The following is a 15,519-nucleotide window of genomic DNA, read 5'->3' as shown; positions in this document are numbered from 1 at the left end:
AAGATCTTATTGTTTACACCCCAAGAATGGTGTCTGTAACAGTTTCTAGGAGGGAGATGCCCATGTCGATCAGCGCTTCCGCATCATCCCTTTGCGGGTTCTGAGGTTTCAGAAGAGCCTAAAAAGCATGTCACACATCAACTTCGTCCGTGGAGCTGGTCGAACCACGCCATGTTCACCACCGATAAAACCCCGCCCTACGCTATCTCAACCTTCCCCCTCTGTCCGGATTCTGTTTGTCGGCCAAAAAAAAATTTAAAAAAATCCGTTTATCTACGCTCTACTGTCAAGAGACATAACGTATCGATCAACAGGCATGGGCAACAACCAAACATGTGTTGGAGTTTTGGTTCGACATATATATATTATTCATGTTGATCTGCCAATAATTTAATTAATTAAAACAATTTAATTAATTAAATTAAAAAATATAAACACAAAAAATAGAGTTATATATATATATATATAATAATGGAGATGGTCGTGTGTTCATCACGCTTTTCTCTCCGCATATCTTGAATTTGATTTTCAACGGGGCTCAGTTTCTATTCTTATCAAGTGGGAATTATGGGGACTGGGGTAAAAGGGCTTATTATTCCAAGAACCTTGAAAGTCATGAGATCTGTGCAATTTGCGCTGGAAGTGGGTTTTCTATTAAATGCTTGAGCGAGGAATTTTTGTTCTCAGATGCGCATGTGTAGCTTTCCATCAGTATATATATATATATAATGATTAAATAAAATTATTATTATAATCTATGTAAAAAAAATAAAATATTCAAGGGAATACTACTGATGAGCTACACATCGAAACCATGACCAAATTATATACATTGAGGAGACAAACGCTATGTGAAAAAAATTGTCATCATTAAATCTTTGAGGACACAGTTTCCGAAGGACAGGGCTATGTTATGATGTTATGAATATAATTCATAACAAATAAAATAAATAAAATTAATGTAAATATTAAATAATCAAATATTAATTATATTAAATAGTCATTAAGTTAAGTGAAAAAGCATATCTAAAGACATGCCCAATCACGAAAGGACACCTGCTTAAGTATACATATGCAGGTCCTCATTATAACATTCATCACTTATACATTTTTATATATACTAAATTATTATTATAAATACCTCTTGTGCATTTTTACATTTAAGCCTACAAGCTATCAGTTTTGATGCTTCATCCACCATATGTGAATTGCTGTTAGCGTCGATAGCCATAGCTTTGGGTAGGTGGGGCCGCCGGATTTGGCAGGCTCCACTTACCCTTCCCCCACTTGCCATATTTCAAAGCTTCAATATAATATGTGCCATATGAATATTAAACTCGGAACCGTGGGCTAGCATAAAAGCATTGTGTTTGCAGCCGAGAGTTCACGAGATCGACCCCCGTCCAATTCGTCGAAACCTTTAACAAAATTTTGGCTAATCCAATGAGGCCACATGTCACCTTGGGATTGGTCCCAATGCATCCTACCACTTGTTGATGCAACAATGTTCCCGTCACTATGCAGTCAACTACCATGTCGCTACCACATCACCACACAGTGAATAGTGCCACGTCAACACTGACTTTGACTTTTTGGACTTTGCCCTGAAAACTAACTTTGAATAAATTTCACATATGGACTTGGTTTTTGCTTGTTCAAGTTGCGTTGGAATCGTTTTTTCGAGCTCTACGCGATGGCACTGCTTTTGCTCAAATCCAACGATTTTGAATTTTTGGCCTTTTCTGGATCTCTGACATGCAACCTTATAGGTGCCAATGCTTTGATATCCTTAACATCTCACTTGGCTAACTTGTACAAATCTCAATTTATTGCCTTCAAATCTATGTTGCCAACTCCTCTACATGCTCTTTTCTAAATTTAATCAAAATGTGCGACCACTTGATTGTTATGGAAATTGACTAGTCATTTATACCAATATCATTTTTTCCTTGTGGAAATTGACTAATCATTTACACTAATATCATTTCATTTTTTCCTTGATTTGAGTGTTCAAATTTTTTAATAAAGAATTGCAAATTTAGTATTTGAAACCCAAAACAACTAATATTATGAAATAAAACTTCAATGTTTGTTACAACATTAATGTTGTTGTATTGACCACTAATAAGATATGATATTTAATCTTCTGCACAATGAGACATGTTTTCATATTACAAAACATTGAATGTTAAGTACTCTTCAAAATTAATCTTCAATTAAAAGCGATTCGTAGGCAAAACAATTTCCTTTTAAATATTCCATCACACCAAACATTATTGATGTAAACATATCATGTAATATTCAAAAATATCTTCAATTATCAGTAGATTTTTGGACAAAGGCATTTTTTTTAAATATTCCATCCCACTAAACAAATATAAATTATTTCATTTCCACCTTAAAATGATTGATAGTTATTTGGTCTCCACCTTACCATAAATGAGCATTTACATACTAAAATTTATCTTAAATTTTCCACATCATTCTCCATTCCCAAACTCCTTTAGCAGCTCCAAGATCATGTTAAAATATGCTATCACATAGCCAATGAGATTAAGAGCCATACATTATTTGTATTAACAATTATTCGGAGATTACATAGAGTTCTTTTGCGTGTTTGTCTGCACTTGGATACAGCCTCTATAATAACTTATATAAAATATATTTCTTGGTTTAAATTACTATATCAACAACATTAAACTATATCAAATCACAACTGTTATTCCAACACCATTTAGTCCACGGAATTCCTCCTAATCCCACCCAAATTAATAAAGATAAGAAACAATCTTGCATTTATCCTTCCCATAAAACGATAGCTTAATCCACACAAACGTGCTAAAAGCCAAGCAGGGTTGTCACCTCCACTATCTTTACTCTTGAACAACACTAAGCAGAATAGATGAAATTGACCTTCCTCTAAATTGATTAGCCAATGTTGGGCAACTTTTTAAGTCTGCATTGTATATGAGGACATATTGCAAACCATTTTTTGAAATCTTTATACATTCTATATTACAAATATCAAAGGAATCTGAGTTTATTAATAACATAAAATTTCCCTGTAAAATACATGTTAAAATTTCCCAATAGAATACATGTTACAAAGGAGAAAACCATCTAAAGAAGTCACTGATTAGATAATATAGTGATCTGCAAAAATCTATGGAGGAACTACGCAAATTCATTGTCTATTAGGAGCAACGCAATACTAAATAGTTTTCTCAAGCAGCACTCAACAGTAACAAGGCTATGCCACCTCACACACAAGATGCATAGGAATCTCCCTTTTATTATATTGGTAAATTGTCTTTATAATAATGAAGCTTCTGAATTCATAAAAACTCCCTCAAGAGACACATTTCTGGTCCTTTCTGGACCAGGGTACATTCTTTCGTTGGTTAGATCTGCAATTACAGTTTTGCATAAACATCATATCATGCTAAACTTTGTTGTACATTGTACAGTTATACATTCATCTCAAAAAGTATTAAACAATTCCAGGCCATGAGAAAAAATTGCCTGGTCACGCACTTGGACGTGCAAAAATCACAAATCGGAGAGCGTTTCTATGTTACACAGCAGTTGGTATTAAAAGTAAAACACCTGAACACGAATTACCCGAGATACTTGAGGGGATACATTCCTGAAGAATTCACAGATCAAAATTTTAATAATAGAACACTACTATACAATATCAACATAATTTTTTCTCGAATACAATGGAGGCATATTTAGCAGAATTACGAGGTGGAAAACAATCAAGCCTCTTTACGTTGATATCACTCCATAAGCTTTTGCTTCTTGTAAACTTTAGAATAATCCCACTGGAGAAGCATGCTAGCTAAAAATCAATGCACCATCCAAGTATACAGAAGAAAAATCAACCATCTAATTGATGCCATCCAGATGGAAAGCATATGCCCCTTCTTAAACTTTGACAGCATCAGGACACTCTGACTAGATCTCAAAGTAGCAAACTTCAAATTTGTCTAATATGGATGAAATTCATGACTCCCAAAATTTTGCTGGGTCCTTGCTGTATAAGGCACGATCTTGAATCTCTAAATTGGCAATATGCCAATCCACCATGGGAGCTTGTACACATTTGCATAAAAGAAGCGTTGTGGGAAAAAGCCACCATCCACTCTCCTCCCTAGTGAAATGCACAAAACAGTTATTTTTTAATCAATTTATACCCTATGGTTTTGTCACTAAACTGGATGAATACAGAAAATCTTTTTCAACCAAGCAAATAAAGTGAAAAAAGTTCAGAAAGGTACGTGCTAAAATTCAAAGCATGAAAATTTTTTGCTCCATCGTCAGAAGTAGATTGAATCTTGTAATGAATAGATCCATAGATCAAAGCCACCACCTGAACATAAAGAAAGAGAAGCAGAGTTAAACCATCCCTTTATTTAGTGTCTCAAAAATGTTGCTTCATTTTGAAAGAGAATGACACAACCAACAGCGGCCCTAGAAACAATATTTTAAAACCTGGAGTCGGCTTTAGAATTGGTCAAGGGGTCCACTTGGACTTGGCTTGGACTCAGCTCAGAATCGGATTGGTTTTAATGTTTTAGCTCAGTTCACTAGAAAAATACATAAAACATTAAGGAAAGTATACATTTTAAAGATTCCAAACCACTAGAGTAGTAGAAACAAAATATGCAAGTTCTGTTTACCTTACTTATGCGACCCTATAACCAGGTATACTCCATTAAAATTTGTTTTCATCCAGTAGTATGTAATTGAAATCGAAATTTATTGACATACCTATGCATGTGATCTTGATTCACCTTTCTGCACGTATTTTCAACAAAACAACAGTATGGTATGCAAATTTACCTTCTAAGAACTCGTATAACCATGAGAACATGTAGAGTACTTAAGTTTATTAAACTAGTTAAATGCATCTCCTAAAATAAGACTTGATGAGTAGTGTTTGAGATTGGGCATTAAACCAGTATCAACTCGATTGGGCATTGAACCAGTATCGACTCAACCAAGCTGGACGAGTTTGGAACTGAACCAGTCGGTTTTGTACCAAACCAGTGATTCATCCGATTTGAAGGTCAAGTCAGTACCCTCAAGGGTTGACTCAGTCAACTTCGCTGAGTCCAAGTCTGAGTTGGCCGAGTTTTAAAGGTATCAACACTACCCACAAGCATTAGGAGGCACAAAAATGATGCTTAGTGCACTTTAATAGCTTTTGAAAATTCTAAAGCACATCTCTTTGATCAATTGACAAATTCAATCTTCCGTATCAAATTATTCCAAGTTTCCAAGTTTTTCTCAAGATGTTTTTTCAACGTACTGTTCTTGTCTATTATCCTTACAAGTAGTAGCTTTAAAGTTCAAAAGTTGTAGTTCAAAGCCACTACTGGAACATAAAGAAAGAGAAGTAGTGTTACGCAATCCTTGAATTTAGCTCTCACAAATATTGCTTCCTCAATATAGATAACAACACAAACAGGGCCCCACAAGCATTTGAAGGCATGAAAGATGAGAATCTCCGATTTTTTTTGAAAATTATAGTGCCGCATCAATTTAATCCAAGTCTGAGAATGTTCTTTTCATCAGATTATGTTCTTTCCTATTATCCCTACAAGTTCAGAGTATCAGAGGATGATGTGGATGCAAGTAGGCAAGGATCAAGAGCAAGTTGACAATTTCCCTTCAATCCTCAAAACAAAAGATAAGTACTCTATACCTCTATTTTTCTTGATTATTATTGTTTTACTATTAGTCAGGCTCTTGTCTTTGTTTCTTTTGCAGGAATATAGCCATCTCTTCCATGACCTCCTAGTGAGGGTTGCAGGTACATCGTAGAGGCTAGCAAGGCTCTGGCAACAAATGAAAGCATTGAGAAGAACAAAGCAAAGCTTGTGACAAGAGGATTCTTCTAGAGTGAATTGTGTTCAAAAGGGAGAAATTGTACGGACATCTAGAATCATCCTTGATGACCAGAAGACATCCTAGTTCGGAGGGAGCAGGGAGACCAACAAGTTTGAAGGATGCAATGGTGGAGGAAATTGTGACGAAGAGAAGTCAGTGGTGACTTCCAAGTGGATTTACAAGATGAAGTATGTGGTAGATGGCAATAGAGAGAAGTACAAAGAAAGATTTGTGAGGATTCTCCCAGAAAGAGGGAGAGGACTATGAGGAGACATTTGCTAAAGAAGGCTTTGTACGAACCTCAAGCATGGTATTCTCGGATGGATGGATATCTATTGACTCTGTTATGATATGAATTGTTTCTAACAGGAGTAGGACTCACGTGATAGAGCGAGCAATAGTGGTAAGAGGATTTGCCTATGTGACAGACGGAACAATCAATCCCTTCTTCAGTGTCAGAGGGAGTTGACCTCTAACATCCAGAGGAAGAATCTTGGCTGGATACACTACTTCTTCAAACTAGAAGAGTGGCAAAAGCCAAGTAAGCATATTATCACGATCCTTCAAAGAATTGGGATGATGGACAGCCAATCCATGGTCACTTCCATGGTAACTAATCTAAAGAAGCTAAGTGGCATAGGGAGAACCTAGATTGCCACATCAGGATCTGCTTCAGTGTCAAGTAGTTGTGGTGATGGTTCGAGCGAAAGAAGCAACTACAGGGCAACTGCAAGGATATATAGATTAAGTTTAGGCAGAGAGTGTTGAAGACAAGAAGAGCACACTTGGATGATGATTCAGTTTGGATTTTTCTTGGGCAAGAAGTAGACATCTGTCGCACTCAGGAATGCAGAGGTTGAGTATATTGCAGCTAGTTTGATCAGGGGCAGGAGACCATTGTGATGATAGGTCGAAGCACATCGACATCATGGGACCACCACATCTAGGACATGGTACAAAAGGGAGTAGTGAGGCTTCAATGCATTTCTACAGATGAGCGGGATGTTGAAATTCTCACAAACCCTGTCCCAGGGTGAAGTTTGTATACCTTCAGGGACAAGCTTAGATTAGTTGAGAAGCTTCCCTCAGTTGAGGGAGTGTTGATGTTGTAGCATCAAGGTGAAAGCATTCTCTATAGGTTAGGATAGTGACAGGTCAAAGATATTAACCAGGGGCCATGTAATGTGGCTACGAAGAATGGCCCAGAGAGCATCAAGGCCCAAAGTGCTCCCTCAGATTGCCAAGAGGTACCTGGGTAGTGGGTAGAGTGAGTTCCTTTACCATCAGCAAAGTATGTTACCATTCAATTGGCATGCAGGAATGGTAATAGCCTAGGGTTTCACCATAGGTCACAGATGTTGACCAAGTTCCAAGTGATGACTTGGATATTGATGACTTTGCTCCAAGTGACGACTTGTTGAGTATGATGTTGATGCAGGATAATTTCCACATGGTTCTGTAATAGAACATGAGGTGGATGGATTCATCAACATAGCAAAGCTCTTTCAACCTTTTCTTGGGATAGAGAATTTTTTCAACATTGAGATCATCTGAAGAAATTATTATAAATACCTCCCTAGCCAAGAGGGAGAGTTGAGTTTTGTAGTTATGGTCAGTTTTTATGTTGGGAACAATTTATGGTGACCTTGTCCATCTCATTTTTGACCTTTTTATCCTCCATTTGAACCTTAAATACTTCTCTTTTACGAATTTGATGAGGGAAATGGCGTAAAAGGGTAAATTGAAGGTAATAGTCTTTTATGGAAAATATCTTTTCTTTTTAATTCATAAATATTTATTAAATGCATTTATTTCATGTACTAATGGGTAAAACAGTAAATTACAAGAATTCCTGTAATTACAAGAAATTAACAAATGCAAAATTCATGTAATCCATTCAAGTTTTGTGGATGTCCACATTAGCCAATGTGATTATGACACATGGAGCACGATCAAGATGTTTGTTTAATGGAAGAATATCTGTTTGACCTTCTCGTAGCTGCTTGCAACCCATGAGTCAAAGGCTGGTCAATGCAGCATATCGACTCAGCAATTCCTACAGCCTGTTTAGGAAATTGCCTGAATCCTCTCCATCAGTTGGAATTTGGTCAGCTGTACCTGGAAGTTAGCATATGAGACATGAATGATCAAGGAGACCATGCGAAGATGACTACTTTTTCTTTTGTAAATATTTTATCTTGGCTGAAAATGCTTAACTGACCCTGTATGTGGGAAGAGTCAGTATTAGTTTAATTGATTTTTTTGTATAAAACAAATCACTGTTAGACATACAAGTTAGTTGTATGTTTTCTTTTACTGTTGATGAACAAGTCTACTTTCTGTATTGAGTTTGGAAGTGATTTTTAATACATGAAGACTTTTTCTGAACATACACAAAGTGGTGTATAGTTTTCCTTAGTTTCTGAGCATTTTCATTGGCAACATACACTAGGAGGGCCCCTTGGTATGTGTTGTACCTGTTTTAACTTCTGTTTTCTTGATTTAATTGTGTTTGAATTCAATTTATTGATCAACTATGTCTTGTATAAGATGTGCATATTCTGTAATTTCTAGTAATCTTGTAGAATTTCTGTAATCCCCTGCAAAATTCCTGTAATATTCCTATAGCTTTCAGAAAATTCCTGTAATGCATGCTTTGTTTTTCCTGTAATAGTCCAGTTTGATAACAGAACGTAATTAGGGAATAGGATTTAGTTAGATTTGCTTTCTTGCTTTACAATGTTTGAATTTAAATCATCAAAGTAATTAGATTTTGTATGCCTGAAATAGTGATTACTATTAGAGAGATGAAATGAAGAAGTTTACATTTTAAACAAAAAGGAGTTATCATTGTATTTGAAATGAATTTTCTTATAAGATTGGAACACTGATTTCACTTAAAATTATTTTCCATTACCTTCTTAAATCAATTTTGACCAAACAATTACTATTTCAAAAAGAGCATTTGGTGTGAAAGTGTAATGCATCTGTCTGAATCTGCAATCTTCAATAATTGAATTTAGGATTATGAAAACCATTGTAAGCCAGAATCAACTCTTAGAGTTATGAAAACCTGTAATTGGTTTGTGCTTTGCTTCTTCATAGGAAAATAACCAAGTGGCCAATTTACACATAATGTGTTTCACCTCACAATTTACCTACTTGGGTTTGACAAAACAAATGTTAAATCACTTACTCCACTTTATGGCTTGACATTTTGGTGTCATTGTCAGGGAGATGTAAACGAATTGGTGCCTAAGAATTTTACTTGTTTTGTTAAAATTAAAAACACAAAAACATTTAACAATTCTCTTTACTTTGCCTTACAGTATATATATATTTTTTAATAGTATAAGACGGGAGGTAAGAACCTGCACCACCACCACGATAATGTGTCCTACAAAGCCAATTGTGTTTAAAACTGTATGTATAGGTTACAAGATAGTAGAGGAAGATTTATTAGAGCATCATTAGATAGAGGTAGAATTCAGAAAAATGTAGATACCATTCCCCCATATACTAACTTGACTCCAGGAGAAGGAAGGGAATCTGATAGTTCAATAGAAGCACAAAAAGGATCATTTACATCAAATGATACATCAGAGGTCCAATTAGAATTGCATCACAACTTTGTTCCTGAAAGGTGGAATACACTGTACACTGTACTTTGGAACGATGATATGGCAAATCAGGAAAGAGGATCTAATATAGGAGGAGGTGAAGGTAATGGACATAGAAATGGAAGAGATGGTGGAGGACGAGGAAATGGAGGAAGAAATCGACAACCGCCGGAAGATGACAATAATAGAGGAGCAACATTTGGCTTGTGGAAATTCTAGGGGCTGAAGTCCGAATGAAGAACATTCCACCATCTATTCTACCAACATTTTATGGTAGGGTAACTAAAGACCCTGACTCCTTTCTATTTGAATTTGATATTTTATGTCGCAACTATGCTTATAATACTGATGCGCAGAAATTATGTTTATTTCCTGCAACATTGAAAGGAGTTGCATTACATTGGTTCATGGGATTAGGTGAAGGTACTATTGCATATTGGGATGATATGAAGAAAGTTTTTCTTAAGAAATACCAACCCTATTGCAAACCTAGAGATTCTCAAGAGGATATATTTCAAATGATGCAACAAGAAGATGGAAGCACAGAGGATTACCTAGAAAGATTCTTGTACAATTTGCAGAAATCAAAACAACATGATTTGAGTCCTGACATAGATTACACAATATTCTTAAAATGCATCCATGATGAATATATAGATATACTCAATTTAATGGGTGCTGGTGATATTTCACATCTAACATTTAACAGAATTAGTGATTTTCTCACAAAGTACTCAAGAGGGAAAGCTAAAACTAGTGCAAGGATAAGAAATCCTCTTACCAAAGTTACTAAATCAGCTACTGGAGGTGTCAATGGAGCAGAATTAATAAATTTGTTAGAGGGTTTGAAAACTGATCTTTTAAATACTCTTACTTCTCAAATAGATGATTTAAAAATTAGGAAGAAAAAAGAGCAAGAATCAATTTTGTCTATTTTCTGTACTAATGTCGAAAGAAATGTCCATTAAGAGAGTGTCCTCTAGATACCATTCAAGTTTGTTTGATTTGTGTAGAACCACATAAATTGAGGAATGTTTGACATTACTCAAGCTGAAAGCAACTTACCAAATGTTGAAATTTGTAATTAGGTTCAGTAGTCTTGTTTTTATGTATTTGATGTAAAAGAAAAGAAAAATTATTATTGTTATTTTGTAAAGCATGGGGTTTCATGCTCAAAGTCAAACTGTTCTAGGTCAAAGCACCCATTGTGTGCTTCTACGGTTTGTCAGAGAGTCAAAGAAGTCCAAAGAGTCATTGTCACATGTATTAGACACTATTAGGCATCTTGTAACTAGTCAAAAGAATTTATTTTGAGTCAAAATGTGTCAAAATCTCCCTCCAAGACCAAGTCGGCCCTGTTTAGGGCTATTCAAGCTCCAAGGAAAGGTATAAATATAAAGCATTCAACCTCATTTGGAGGAATCATCAATCAAGTTCGTTGAAGCATATCTAGCAGAGCTAAACAACAAGCAATAGCAAGGAATATCTAAGGAAGAAGTCGAAACTCCAAAACCTTGTCTCTACTCTCGCACACGTGTGGAGAAGAAGCTAGGGTTTCTGCAACTACAAGGACAAAATTTCAGATCTCCATATAAGGCCGAAAATCCGATGAAAGGAAGCATGTTTTATAGTCTATTTATCTAGAAGGAAGAAGCAATCCAAGCGAAGAAGAAAAGAGGCCTAAATCAGTGTCTCATATCCACACACGCGAAGTTGTAGCAATTGCAGGAGGACCAAAAAAGTGCAGACCTGCAGTGAAGCACGCAAATTTGTTGCAGGGGTCGAAGTTGTGCAAATGAACAAGCTTTGACTTGGATTGACTTTGTGAAAGAGAAGCTCATCTAAAAGAAGGTTGACTTGGTCTTGGAGGGGTCTCAGTCTTGGGTCTAAAGGTCTTGGAATTCGTCATTTGAAGATTCTATAAAAAGGGAGGAATTTTTTGTGGGTTTTCCTCTCTAGGAGAGATTTTGGCCCTGGCTAGCAACCTACACCTTGTGTCCATTTGTTCTATTGATTTTCATGTTTTGGTAGTTGTTTGATGATAAGAACACTATAATAATCAAGAAAAGAAGCAACTAATTATAAATACAAGTTGAAGTAAAGAACATCACAAGTAGTTATCAAAGTAAAGAGAAATCACCCCTAATCTAGCTATAGCAAGGGAATATGATAGTTCAATAGAAGCACAAAAAAGATCAAGTACATCAATTGATACATCAAGGGTCCAATTTGAACCGCATCCCGACTTTGCTACTGCAAGGTGTAATATACTGTACATTGTACTTTGGAACAATGATATGGCAGATGAGGAAAGAGGATCTAATATAAGAGGAGGTGAAGGTAATGGACACAGAAATGGAAGAGATGGTGGAGGACGAGGAAATGGAGGAAGAAATGGACAACCACCGAAAGATGGCAATGATAGAGGAGCAACATTTGGCTTTCCTATTATGGAAATTCCGAGGGCTGAAGTCTAACTGAAGAACATTCCATCATATATTCTACCAACATCTTATGGTAGGGTAACTGAAGACCATGACTCCTTTCTATTTGTATTTGATATTTTATGTCGCAACTATGCTTATAATACTAATGCACAGAAACTGTGCTTATTTCCTGCAACATTGAAAGGAGCTGCATTGTGTTGGTTCATGGGATTAGGTGAAGGTACTATTGCATATTGGGATGATATGAAGAAAATTTTTCTTAAGAAATACCAACCCTATTGCAGACCTAGAGATTCTCATGAGAATATATTTCAAATGATGCAACAAGAAGACGAAAGCCTAGAAAATTACCTAGAAAGATTCTTGTACAATTTGAAGAAATCAAAACAATGTGATTTGAGCCTTGACATAAATTGCACAATATTCTTAAAATGCATCCATGATGAATATATAGATATACTCAATTTAATGGGTGTTGGCGAATGGAGCAGAATCAGGAAATTTGTTAGAGGGTTTCAAAACTGATCTTTTAAATACTTTTCAAATAGATGATTTAAAAATTAGGAAGAAGAAAGAAAAGCAAGAATAGAGTTTGTCTATTTTTTGTACTAAATGTTGAAAGAAATATCCATTAAGAGAGTGTCCTCTAGATAACTTTCAAGTTTGTTTGATTTGTGCAGAACCACATAAAATTGAGGAATGCCTGACATTACTTGAGCTGAATGCAACTTTCCAAGGAGACTCTGGAAATGCATAATCACTCTACAACATTGCACTTTGGTGACCTTGGCAACCACACAGACTAGGTATGTATCAAGATTCCAGTCAACAAAATCTTCCTTATTATAATGTTCCTCAGAATACATGGAATGCTCCAATGCCATGGTAGGCATGACCTCCACAACAAGTCCAAAATCAACCATATCAATAGGGTTGGAGAGGATTTGCCTATGGAAATGTACCTGCCCATCCTTATCCTCCACAACAATAATTTCAACCCCCATACCAACAATGGCCCTATCAACAACCTCAACCTCCATATCAATAGGAGCCATATCAACAATCCCGACAAATGCAACAACCATATCCACCCCTTCCTCAACAACCACATCCTCCTCAACAACCACAATTAAATCAACCCCAACAATTACAAGTTCCATCTAATCAACCACCCCCACGACCTACTTAAACTCCTTCTCAACCAATTGCAAATCCGAATAACAAAATGGAAAAACTTGTTTATAATGCAGAATTTGAATAATTTCCCACATATCTTATAGCTTCAATAAAATTACATGAATTTTCTGTACAATTATAGTAAAATCCAGTAAAATCGCAGGAATTTTCTGTGCAATTACAGGAAAATCTAGTAAAATTACAAGGATTTTCTGTAAAAGTAATAGATTGTCCTGTAGAGTTACAAAAGATTAATTTGCAATCTTGTAGAGTTGTGAACGCAAAAACTACAGCGATAATTGAAGAACAAAAAGAAGAAATTGTAAATAAAACATAAAAACCAAAAACAACAATAAAACAAATTGTCCGTTTACAAGAAAAACCTCAAACTTCTAGGACAAATCCTTTTCATGAGATTGGTCCTTAAAAAACCAAAAATACCAAAAACCATACTTGAATTTTATATTATTGGTGAATTGAAGAATATTTCTATAAAAAATCCTTACATAGAGCAATAAAAGACATACCAATTTATAATAAAACAATAAGAGAAATGTGCACTAAAAATTATAAAGAAGAAATAAGATCCATCAACAATACAAGTTATAGGTAGATTGGCTAGCCTAATGACTACTGAAATCATTGCAGAAAAATATGTTGACCTAGGCATACCTATTGTAACAATAGCAGTCAACAATTTTTCTATTCCTAATACACTTATTGACTTAGGTGTTGCCATAAATGTGATGACAAAAGAAACCATGGAAAACCTACAAATTGACAGCATTAGACCAACTCCCATAGTATTAGAATTGGCTGATAGATAAAAAATTAAACCTGGGGGAATTATAGAAGACATCATTGTTTCTATTGACTCTTGGGCATATCCAATACTTTATGGTCCTTCAACCCAAATCTACGGTAGGGGGCACATCCTTTAAACTTGGGAAGACCATGGTTGGCAACTCTCGACACATACATTAGTTGTTCCAGAAACATGCCAATAACAAATAGTGACGAAATAAAAAAACATTACTTTATATCCCCTTACTAAAACAGAAGGTGAATTGAAGAAAGTCCAATGGTTAGATGAAATAATTCAGCCTTTACTAACCATTGAAAAAGCATTCAATTTCAAAGAAAATACTGATGAAAATCAAATTGATCATTTCATATTTCATCCTCATTTTCTATAGAATTTCAGGGGGCAGTCATCGGAAACTTCAGCCACAACACGAAATTTCGCAAAATCGCCAAAATCTGAAAATTTTGAACAATCTGAAATTTTTGCAATTCCTATAATTTCTAAACAGTTTGAAATTCCTATAACTTCTGAGCAATCTGAAATTTATTCTATAATTTCTGAACAAGCTTTATTGAGTACTCATTTTTCTTTGCATTCTCTTATAGGTTAGCATTTTCAAGAAACATATATTGTGGATAGTTTAAAATTCTCCTATCTATCAACATTTCCTGTACACTGTATCACATTCCTGCAATAAAATTATTGAAATTTCCCTTGGAAAAATTTTAAATATCAATTCTGAATTAGAAAATTTCGAACAAGAACAACTAACTGCATTATTGCAGGAATATTCCAAAGCTTTTGCTTGGGATTATACTAATATGTTGGGAATAAACCCTGATACATGCACACATCACATATACATTCAAGAAAATGTTAAACCTATGAGACAACCTCAAAGGAGAATGAACCCTCTCTTGAAAGAAATAGTAAAAAAGGAATTCCATAAATTATTAAAATGTAGATTTCATCTACCTTATATATCTGACAGCCAATGGGTTTCACGCTTGGTTATAGTTTCGAAAAAAACCAATAAATGGAGGGTATGTATAGACCACAGGGAACTTAATAAATTATAAAACTACTCTAAAAGATCATTTCCCTTTTCCTTTCATAGATCATGTCATGGATAAATTTCCTAGAAAAAAATATTTTTCTTTCCTCGATGGCTTTTGTGGCTATTCAAATAAGAATAGCTCTGAAAGACCAAGGCAAAATGACATTTACTTGCCCATGGGGATCTATGCTTATAAAGTACTACCTTTTAGACTTTGTAATGCACCTGCCACATTTCAAAGGGTGGTCTTGGCTATTTTTGCTAATTTGATCCATGATTGTGTTGAAGTGTACATGGATGATTTCACCGTTTATGGGAACACTTTTGAGGAAGCCCTAGATAACCTAAAGAAAGTTTTAAAAAGATGTCAAGAATCAAATCTTTCCTTAAAGTAATGAAAAAAAATTAATGTTTAATGAAGGAATTGTCCTTGGTCATCATGTATCTTTCCTGAGTATTAAGGAAGGTCCACATAAGGTTGAAGAGATTGTAAACTTTCCAACTCCATCCTCCCAA

General features: G+C 35.2%; 1 protein-coding gene across 4 annotated transcripts in view; it reads right to left on the bottom strand.

Annotated features, from left to right (window-relative positions):
- Positions 1-3,426: 3,426 nt before the first annotated feature.
- Positions 3,427-15,519, bottom strand: part of LOC149154414 (uncharacterized) — a 361,061-nt gene continuing 348,968 nt past the window's right edge. For all 4 annotated transcript variants that reach the window (XM_089438291.1, XM_089438293.1, XM_089438292.1 and 1 more), the window contains 2 exons: positions 4,284-4,375; positions 3,427-4,156 (listed from right to left, as the gene is read on the bottom strand). In XM_089438291.1, coding sequence (XP_089294417.1) covers positions 4,009-4,156; positions 4,284-4,375 — 240 coding nt within the window. In that variant the 3' untranslated portion in view covers positions 3,427-4,008. The remainder of the gene's footprint in view (positions 4,157-4,283; positions 4,376-15,519) is intronic.

The sequence above is a fragment of the Pinus tabuliformis genome, chromosome 9, assembly GCF_031772625.1.
Source record: "Pinus tabuliformis cultivar Carrire ecotype Pingquan chromosome 9, CPIR1, whole genome shotgun sequence".
Lineage (NCBI taxonomy): Eukaryota > Viridiplantae > Streptophyta > Pinopsida > Pinales > Pinaceae > Pinus > Pinus tabuliformis.
This window is presented reverse-complemented; position numbering and strand designations above follow the sequence as displayed.